Raw genomic sequence first — 11,177 nt, 5'->3', positions numbered from 1 at the left:
AAAAAAAGTATCGCTGTACTAAACCAAAAAGTTTAATAGTATCCTTTAATTGCTTTTTTTATTTTATAACCAAACTTCGCTTTATTTAGTAGTATTTTTTGTTCTACCTTCAATAATTTTTGTGCAAGCGTAGTCTTGTCGCTATATCAACCGAATGCTAAAATGTTATAGAAATAATTATTAAAGTCTCACTCCAGTATCACTAACGGCTTTGATTTTTTTTCTTTTTATTTAATTTTTAGTTTTTCTTTAATTTCTTTGTTTTGTTTTATGAGGGATTCATTACAGTTGAGGAAGCTAGCTTATTTTCTTTTTTTCTTTTTGACATTATGTCCTTAAATTCTTATACATGAGCTATAAATCTAAATATTGTTTTAGAAGCAAGCACTGTACCACTATACTATTTTTATATTTGATCTTCCTCTATCACTTTTAGTCATTTTAATCTATTTTTCATGTTTAAACGCTGAGCGCTGAAAGAGACTTCTTAAATTTTTTACAGTCAGAGAGACGAAATTCATTTTTATGAAAATGAGTATCCTCTTTGATTGTTGTGTAGGTACATATTTAAAAAGTTATAAATACTTTTGATTTGTTTTGTAATTTTAAAGATAATGATGGTTTTTTTTATTTTAACTACAATAAAAAAATATCGATTTGCAAATTGAATTTGCAGAAAAAATCATGACATTATTAGTGACATTTTATGGAGACCCACAATGGTTTGAAGTATGTATTTGAAGAGAAGAGGCTACTCAATTTTATTTAATTTTTTAAAATTGTTGTTACAAACCCCTCTGAATATATAGTATATATTCAGACGGGTTTGTAACAACAATTTTAAAAAATTAAATAAAATTGAGTAGCCTCTTCAACAGTAGTGGCCCCATAGATTATTGTTGAAAACAATAAAAAGTATATTGTTATTTCTTTTAATTTGGTGAAAAGTTAGTTATGAGTATGTTAAAAAATGTTTTACTAATTTAAAGTAGTTGCTGGAAATAAATTTATTTTAAATAAAGGAATGTTATTTTAGTTAAACAAAATAAAAATGTGATTTATAAATTTTTGTGAATTATAAATTGTATTTATATCAGTATTTTTATTTAGGCTTTATTTGATCATGTTAAATTGTTTAAAGCGATGTTTAATGTTTTTTTGCATAACTATTTTTGTTTATATATATTTATGTTCATATATTTTATATAATATTATCATTATTGTATGGATTTTTTAATAGTTTCATTTCATACTTTTACTTTAGTTTAATAAATATAACAAATATGGGTTTTCTAGACAAGCTCTCTAAAATCTTTGGAAAAAAGAAAGAAGCAAGTATATTGTGTTTAGGATTAGACAATTCAGGAAAAACTACAATAATAAATAGGTTAAAGCCAGAGAAGACGCAAACAACGGATATTGTTCCAACTGTAGGTTTTACAATAGAAAAATTAGCGTTGCCTGGTTTGACCTTCACTGTATTTGATATGTCAGGACAAGGGCGGTACCGTAATTTGTGGGAACATTACTACAGAGATGCACAAGCTATTATATTTGTAATTGATAGCAGTGATAAGTTCCGTATTGTTGTTGCAAAAGAAGAACTAGACGAGCTTCTCAATCATGGAGACATTAAAATGAAAGCAATACCTGTTTTGTTTTTTGCAAATAAAATGGATATGCGTGACTCACTTTCTCCAGTTCAAATTTCAAACTTACTTAAACTAGATACTTTACGAGAGAAACCATGGCATATTTGTGCAAGTAATGCTATAACTGGTGAAGGTTTGCATGAGGGTGTTGAGTGGCTAACAGAGCAAATTCAGCTAAAGCTAAAGTAAAAAAGAAAACTTTTTTATTTTTTTAAGAACTGTAAATAAAATCTTTTTTTAAATGTATATAATAACAACTAAATAATATTAATAATAATTAGTTAGCTTGCATAATGATTATTAAAACTAGAAGCTGTAATATATTTAACATACAAAATACGAAATAAAAAAGAAGCAGCCTTCTCAACTGTAGCGGTTCCCATAGCCTTGGGAGGTTAACAATATAGAATATATATATATATATATATATATATATATATATATATATATATATATGTGTGTGTGTGTGTGATGATTGGAACCTGGGAACAAAAAAGTCCCAAAGTTTTTGCCTTCCTGCCCCAAATGTGAGAGCAACAAGTTGATGAAATGTTTTTTGTACTATTTTCAACTAGATTTATATTCATCAATAAATTTTAAATTTCATATTAAAATATTTTATCGTTCAGAAATTATGACCATATAAAGTTTAAACCCTCAATTTGAGGGAGTTGCAAATTTTATATGGTCATAATTTTTGAACGCTGAGAAATTACACTGTGAAACTTAAAATTTCTTGATGAATATAAGTCTAAGGAAATAGTAAATAGGGCTTTGGGGCTTTTTTGTTCCCAGGCTCCAATAACTGCAATTTTTTGCAAAGCATTTTTATTTGACATAAGTATAAACATATAAATGTTTGGAGTAAGCTCCTTGTCTGGAAGTTAGATATCTAGAAGACCAAAAAATGCTGGATCTGCTCCTGATATATATTAGGGTATCCCAAAAAACAAGCTTTCACCCTCTATTTTTTTAATGTTTTATTTTAGTGTCTTTTCATTTTAAATTTAAGAAAATTAAAGATGACCAAGCAACTTATTATTATATTTTTCTAAATATAGATAAGTTAAATATATATTTTAATGGGGATTTCTTTTATTATTTTGTTTTCTAACTTGGTTTTAAAGTTTTTTAAAAGAAACTTATTTGTGTCTGTCAGCATTTAGAAATCAATTCTGATATTTTTCTTTTAAAATCTTTTTAAATTCTTGATTCGCATGTGTAATTATTTCAACTTTTTTTTGTAGGCATAATATACATTTTTTGAAAATGTTGCTATGCGCAGACACTGTTTTAAGGGATGACCAATTTAATATAAAACCATCAGTTTTTCCATCTTCCAATTTCCATATCAAAATACATATTTTGATACCATGCTTTCAAATATAGATTTTAACAGCATGTTATCTTTTGAATACTTTTTATTTTTTTCTAAGGATTGCCTAAGATTGTTTATCAGGTACATTCTTAGAAAAAGCAAAATTTTTAGATATCACGTTTTTTGATACACATTTTCCGTTAATTTTTTTTATTAAGAATTGTTTTTTTGTTTTTTTTTAAACAATTTAGAATTTTTCTTTTGTATCAATTTTTGTGGCCTTTTGTAATACTCTCCACGCATGGGGGCCTGCAAGATTTTTTGATATTTCAGATATAATGCATTGTGTAAACTTTAAGGCAATGTGCAAACTCCAAACTTAGGGGAGGGTCGGAAAATTTGCATGGTCATAACTCTTGCAACGAACAAAATTGTTTAGCCACGGATTTGTTTATCTACCGATTTTAAAAGCACTTTTATTATGTTTATGAAAACATTTTTTCTAAATGAGAGTTAAAAAATAATTGGGGGTTGAACCAAAATGTATTAGTAGTTCTATTTCGATTTTTTTACTTTTTTTTTTCAGGGTGTTACTATAGTTTGGAATTATAAAAAATCGCTTTTTTTAAGGGCATCTTTATAAAAACATTTAAAGCACTTGAAAACATTTTTATTAGAGGAGTTTCGGCGTAGCCTGTTATTAAATGATAACAGCATTTGTTTTAGAATTATTTAGTTTGAGTAAATAATAATATACGATAATTCATCATTAGATTTTTTGAAAGGCTATTATGAATTTTTAGAGAGGTAAATATGACAGCAAAAAAATTCACTGTTTCTTTTATTTTGAAAGTGTATATTTTAAAAACATTTTTATCTCCTTACTAATTTCTGACATTTATGACGATAATTTTTAGTAGAGTAAAAGTGGATCAAACCGATCATACTATTTTTTCGATCACTGATCGAAAAATTTAATTAAAACCGGAACTGATAGGAATATTTAAAAAATAAAAACACCAGAAGTAAGAGAATAATCTCCTCTATTCAAATGTGTCAAAATAAAATCCAAGTCATTTTTCAGTCATTTTATTTTTATAAAAGTTTAAAAGAGAGTCGTAAAAATTTGCTTTTTTCTTTTATTTGCTATCGTAATAATTCGGGAACCATAATTCGTTTAAAAATACTTTTACCTCTATCTTGTAGAAAATTTAATTTTAATACCGATTACATAATTTTTTTTCGTTTTACAATTAAAAATTAGACAAAAAAGTAAGAAAAGTGAATATTAAATTTTTCCTGGTAAAACCGATCATTCACATATTTACGTTAAATTCCTTTATTAAGTAATATGTGAATTTTTAAATTAGGTACCAAGGTGAATTAAATTATTGGATTTTCTCATGTGTTAGTTCCGGGTTCTTCCTATATAAAGTTATTTTACAAAAATGACTCAATGACATTTATTAATTATTCACTTTCAAGATGACAACAAGTAAAAAGTCATACAATGAAGAAGATATAGAAGCTGCGTTAAATGATATAAAAGAAAAAAATACTTCAATCAGAAAAGCTGCATTCAAATATGGCATTCCATTCTCAACTCTAACAGGTCGCAAGAACAACAACAATGCTAGCTTCAAGGGATCATGATCAACAACCGTACTCTCACAGCAAACAGCGTCAGTTATGGTGCATGCCTTTAAGTTCCTATGTGATTGGGGTTATGGTTTAACACGAAATGATGTCATGGACTTCGTATGCGGTTACCTTCTTTGTACAAATCAATCAGGCCTATTTAAAAACGGAAGGCCTAGCAAAGACTGGTTTTATGCATTTAAAAACCGATGGTCTAAAGAAATTTCCACAAGAAAAACTCACACTTTGGCATCTGCCAAAGCCGCTTCTTGTATGCAAGAAATAATTGATAATTATTTTGAAGTTATCACTAAGCAATATCAATTGTCTGGGATAACTTCTGGTTGTCACATTCGGATTTGCGATGAAACGAGTTTCTGTGGTGATCAAGGCAAAGCAACTGTAGTATGTTGAAAAGGTGCAAAGTGTGTTTTGAAACTCACTGGTAACAATGAAAAAATCCATTATACAATGAACAATTGCTGTAATGCTGATGGATGCTTTACACCACCATTCGTGGTATACAAAGCTAAACGAAACTTTAGAGCTGAGTGGGCTTTAGGTGGTCCGACTGGCACCAAATATTCAATTTTTAAATCTTGGATGGAGCATGACACATTTATTGAATGGTTGAAGGAAGTGTATATACCAGAATGTCAAGCTATTAGTGGTACTCATATTTTACATCTTGATGGTCATACGTCTCACGTCAGTTTAGAAGTTGTATTGCTATGTCGGGAAAACAATATAATTTTGATTTGTCTACCAGCCCACTCATCTCACATTCTTCAACTACTGGACAGAGGTGTCTATTGCCATGTTAAGCAAGTGTGGAAGGCAGTTCTTACTAAATATTACAAAGACACAAAATGCAAAAACTTAAATAAAGAAAAGTTTCCTACGTTGCTCAAACAGATGTATGAGAGCGGTAAGTGTTTTACACATTTGCACACTATTGTTGGTTTTGAATATACTGGGTTATTTCCACTTAACAAAAACAAAATCAATCAACAGGCATTAGCTATCTCCGAAACGTTTAATCAACCGACGTCTTCAACGCCATTGTGAATAATAAAGTCTTTAGCATTATCTTCTGAACCAGCAACAGCAGCTTCGAGGTTCGACAAATACAGAGCACTACATGAGAGAATGAAAATCGAAATGGAAAATGAGCCAAAGAGTTTTTTTCAAGAAAAAAATCAGTCTCATGTAAAAAAAATTGAGGCAACCTAATATTCCAAAAATTGCTGGCTAATGTATTACAGAACACGGTGTTGCAGATCATTTCAAAAAACGAGAAGAAGTTAAGCAACTCAAATTAGCTAAAAAACAAGCTAAAAAGCGTAAAACCATCTGCAAACTCATAATGCCATTGTCAAACCCTGCAGAAAAAGAAGTAACTCAAAATATAGAACCGATTACAACACCTTCAGCCAAAAGAAGAAAAGTTATTAAATGCAGAAAGTGTTAAAAAGAATAACATTCGGACATGATGTCATGCGAGAATCCAAATTGCAATACTTGGCTCTGCAACAAAACATGTTTGCCAAAAACTTTGTAATGGGTTCAGATTTATTTTGTTGTAAAAAATGTAAACCTTAAATCTTTTATTATTTTTGTATGCTATATAAAAATATATAGCATATTTCTGTATGCTATATAAAAATATATACATTTACATATATGAAATGTTAAATGTATTTTATATTGATCGGTTTTAACAGACTTTCTGCCAAAAGCGATCTTTTTTTTTTCTTCTAGTTTTCATATTTTCAAATACAATTAAAAAAAAAAAAAAAAAATCAATAAATAATGTACTTGTTGGTATTTTTTATCTAATTTAAAAAAAATAGTTTAAAAATTTTTTAAAATAATAAAGTTACTTGATTTTTATTGTTCGGTGATCGGTTTGACCCGCTTTTACTCTATAAATTGAAGTTTAATGATTTGAGTATTCGTTTCTGATGAGCCTTTATTGATAAAACATCGTGTAAAATTAAAAGAAATGATAAGAGATTTTCTACTAATTTACTATTGCTCTATTCTTTTAAAAACGTTGAGCACTCTATTTTGTATAATCAGGGCTGCATCTCAACCTGCATCTCAACCTGGATAACCTGGGAAGAGTATGAGTTCCACGGAAAATATGAAAAAGTCATGGATTTTTATCATTATTATTATTATTATTATTATTATTATTATTATTATTATTATTATTATTATTATTATTTCAGGGAAAACTCAGAAACATTTTTTTTCTTATTTAAATCAAACAATTTTTATCTAATTTTTAACAATAATTTAAATATTTATTTTAATTATTGTTAAAAATTATTAAAATAGCATATTTTCATCATATATATCATTAGTTATTTATTTTTTTCACGTTTTATTTTACATTTATATGGTTTTTTTTCATTACCAAATTTGATTTCATATTTTATACTAAAGCTGTTTAGTTTAAACTATTTTTAAAATTTGGTTTATAAACAAATAATATATAGTAATATTCAAATTTATAACAAATACTCATTATATATGTAAATATTGTTGCAAGTAGAACAAAAATCAGTTATTATCTTTATAATTTTTTTCATCCTTATTACTCTCAGGTTCAGTCAGGCCAGGTTTATTATTTTTGGAAAATTTAAAAAAAAGTATTAACATTAGAAAAAACAAAAATAGCATATGTTATTAACTATGCACCATATTTTAATTACTTCTTGAAATTATCAAAAGTTCACTTTATTATATAGTCTAATTTGATGAAAGTTTAAATAAAGTTATTTAAAATTATCAAATAGAGATCATTGTTTTTGTTAGATTTTGGAATACTCTTGAAAAGCAGGTTAATATGCTATATTTAAATTAAGTTTTTCTTTTACTCTTTTGCAGCACATTCAATGCAGTAGTGATGTAGGGGTAGTGCGACCGCTTCAGAAGCGAAAAGTTCTGAGATCGATTTCACCTCGTCCCACGCTCAACTTGTTTCTCTGCGCAGCGATCTTGTTCGTCAAGGTTCAAGTTACTAGTTTCCACGTTGAAAATATAATAAAGTTTAATAAAGAAATAGATTCAAAAAAAAGAAGTTTTCTTATAAGTTTTCCATTAATCATATCGACTTAGGGAAAAATTATCCATGTCCTAGCAGCATTTGTCTTAAAGTTTCAAAACTAAAGAATTATTGACTAATCGCAATTAATTTTGCTTCAGTTCAGTTTTCAAGGATGTAGGAGAAAATTTAACAAGAAATAATATAATTTTAAAAGTTGCAACGAAACTTTATATGTGTGATTGCGTTAAAAATAAGCTATTTATTTACACATATCGTCTCCTCAGTATTATCATGTTCTATCTACAAATGTAATAATTAAAAACCTCATATAATATATTATATTACATAAGACATTGTATTTATTTATATATAATTTTTTTTGTATTTATTTTATATATTAGATGATATATTTTATTTATTACATTTGTAGATAGAACAAGATAATACTGAGGGGACGATATGCAGTGGATATTTGCAGCTGGTTTCAATTGCAAAATTAATAATTTATCTGTTTCAAATTGATAAAGGTGTTGAAACATTTATATAGCCAGAAAATAGTTGTTGTGGTTGGAAATTTCTTGCCGTCCCAACTGACAACATTTGATGTTTAGTGGGTGAATCAATACTGATTTCAAAGAAACGTAATGGGCTAAATTATTTACCAGCTTTTACTACATTAATAAGAAAATTTAAATAGTTTTCTATCCTACTTTAGTTTGTAGTCAGGTAATTTCTAGCTTAGAATTGGACAACTAACATACTTGGGGTGGTACCCCAAGATATAAAAGTCAATTTTGAAAAAAAAATTAAATTTGGTTCATAATTTTTTGTTCACGGATTACAAAAACTTAAAATTAGTATTTCCTTGTGGTGCTTTAGCACTGGATGCTTATTTTATTGCAGCTATGTTGTTTTCTTCAAAAAAATTTATTTTTCAAAACATTTTTTACAGTTATCAATATAAATAAAAAAATGCGTTTGATAATTCAAACCAACCTTTGGACTTTTTCGATTGCTTTTATTAATTCAGTGTTATGTGGTGACCAGACCGGAGAGGAATATTCTAAAATAAGTCTTATGTAAGTAGTAAAGACTTTTAAGAGAACACGTGGATCACTTTTAAAACACTTTACTATTATTTGAAACACGATTTTTGTAATTTAGAAAAGAGTCCATAGTAACACCAAGATCTTTTGGGTTTTTAGACCAAGTAAAATTATGAACTCCTAATTTATAATTGAAATTTCTGTTTAAAAAAAGAATCAGGTGCTATTTTAAGTGTAAAACGCTAAATGCTGGCAATTTTTCTGACCGGAGAAAAACTTTGTTGATGGAAATAGCTGGGTCGTGACTATGATCCTTATCCCTAAATGAGTTATATATTTTGATATCGCCAGCATATAGCATATGAGAAAAATGAAGATTTTTGATTAAAGAGGGTAAATGGTAAAAAATGGTAAAATGGTAAAAAAAACGCTACCCTTAGGAACTCCACTATTATTCCTAGATGGTTTTGACAGTGAATTTTCGACCAAAACTTGTTGGTATCTATTAGAAACTAGTAAATCAAAAAAAAATTCTTTTTTCAAATCCATGCTTTATGCAAGCAGAATTCTATTGGGCCTAGAAATTCTTTTTTTGTTATCTTTTGTAGAAGGAAAAATTACTGGTTTTTTTTTTTTTAAATTTAAAAATTACTGTTTTTACTAAATTTTTCTTTTTTAACTTAATAACTTAAGACTTATTAACTTAATAACTTAAAACAATAGGTTTTGAATCGCTGCGCTTTAATGTCTTCGAAACTGCAAATAATTTGCAAATTAATGATTATGTGACGTAATACGCAATTCATATCAAATAAATAAAATATATGGGGAAATACAAATTAAATTTTTGTTAACTTAATTAACTTTTTTTGGTCAAATTTTTCCATTTCCTTGTATTGTCATCGAAAATGATTAAGTGTGCAAAATTTGAGCAAAATTGGTTGAGAAAAAAGCTTTCAAAAATTGATTTCAAGTTTTGTGGCACACAAACATATATATATATATACCCTATGCGCGCATCACTAGTGATTTAGTACTGCTCAATGGTGATTAAGTGGTGATCACTAGTGATCGCTACTCAATCACCACTCTATCACCACTAATACATTACTTATTTAAACGCGAAAATCAAATATCCCGAAATAATTTTATGTAAGTGGTGATTCAATGCTTATTAAGTAGTGACTGTTTAGTAATATATCAAAATACGAAAATAGTTATAACTCGTCTCAATAAAAAATGGCAGATAATAAGCGCAAGCACTACATGAAAAGCTATATGAGAGATTATAGAAGTTTTAAAAAGTTGTTCAATGAAGAAGAAGAAGAAGAAGAAGAAGAAGGTAAAGAAGAAGAAGGTAAAGAAGACGGAGAAGAAGAAGGTAAGGAAGACGACGACGAAGAAGAAGCTAATGAAAATGACGATAATAAGGAAGGTAAAAAAGACGACGACGAAGATAAAGAAGACGACGAAGATAAAGAAGACGATGAAGATAAAGAAGATGATGAAAAAGTAGGATATAGCGAAAAAAATGGTAATACAGAAAGTGAGGTTTCTCAATCTGTCAAGACTCGAAATTTTCTTCATAAATGGGCTGTTGAAAATAATATCAAGTCTAAACCGTTAAACGAGCTTTTGACACATTTGAACTCTTTCATAAAAGACATTCCTAAAAGTGGAACATCTTTAAAAAATACTTTAAGAAGTGTGGATGTTAAAAACGTTGCTGGAGGTGATTTTGTTTATATTTCTTTAAAAATTGCACTCAGCAATTATGTAAAATGCTTCAGAAAGCCAGCAGAGTTTGATCTTATTATGAATGTTGATGGCACTCGAATATACAATTGTAAGAAAAAACAAATGTGGCCTATATTGTGTACTATAAATCAACAAGGTCCATATGCAATTGCTTTATGGTATGGTGAAGGAAAACCTACAGTTCTTGGAGAATACCTCAAAAAATTTGTTGCAGAGTTAAAATTCTATTTTATAAATGGGTATGAAGGCCTAAAGGTGATAGTTAAGGCATTTGTATGTGATGCACCAGCCAGAGCATTTTTAAAATGTATAAAAAGTCATAGTGGATATGACAGTTGTGAAAGATGTGAAGAACATGGTGAGTATCATAAAGGTATAAGATTGTTAGGTACTAAATCTTTAATACGAGTTGATAAAAAGTTTAAAGAAAAATTTTATTCAGAGCACCAGATTGGTAAATCACCATTATCCAAACTTGAAATTCCAATGGTGACTGGATTTGTACTTGACTACATGCATTTAGTTTGTCTGGGGGTTACAAAGAAACTTATGAAGAATTATATTAACAAAATAGGTTCCTCTGTACACAGCAAAATTTCTTCGCAGTTGCTCGTAATAAGAAAATGCACACCAACAGACTTTCAAGGTTGGCCGAGAAGTTTGGATGAATTTTCTGATTTTAAAGCAACTGAATTTCGCTTTTTTTTATT

General features: G+C 28.2%; 2 protein-coding genes across 2 annotated transcripts; both read left to right on the top strand.

Moving 5' to 3' along the window:
* The first annotated feature begins 1,235 nt into the window (after positions 1 to 1,235).
* Positions 1,236 to 1,936, top strand: LOC100208513 (ADP-ribosylation factor-like protein 6). Its single transcript, XM_065809054.1, has one exon. The coding sequence runs from the start codon at positions 1,284 to 1,286 to the stop codon at positions 1,839 to 1,841; it is 558 nt and encodes a 185-aa protein (XP_065665126.1). The 5' UTR covers positions 1,236 to 1,283; the 3' UTR covers positions 1,842 to 1,936.
* Positions 1,937 to 5,079: 3,143 nt separating this feature from the next.
* LOC136087092 (uncharacterized) lies at positions 5,080 to 5,676 on the top strand. Its single transcript, XM_065809598.1, has one exon. It carries the CDS (start codon positions 5,080 to 5,082, stop codon positions 5,674 to 5,676), a length of 597 nt encoding a protein of 198 aa, XP_065665670.1.
* Positions 5,677 to 11,177: the final 5,501 nt, after the last annotated feature.

This window comes from Hydra vulgaris, chromosome 11 (assembly GCF_038396675.1).
Source record: "Hydra vulgaris chromosome 11, alternate assembly HydraT2T_AEP".
NCBI classification, from domain to species: domain Eukaryota; kingdom Metazoa; phylum Cnidaria; class Hydrozoa; order Anthoathecata; family Hydridae; genus Hydra; species Hydra vulgaris.
The sequence above is the reverse complement of the archived record's forward strand: the minus strand, read 5'-3'. Positions and strand labels throughout refer to the sequence as shown.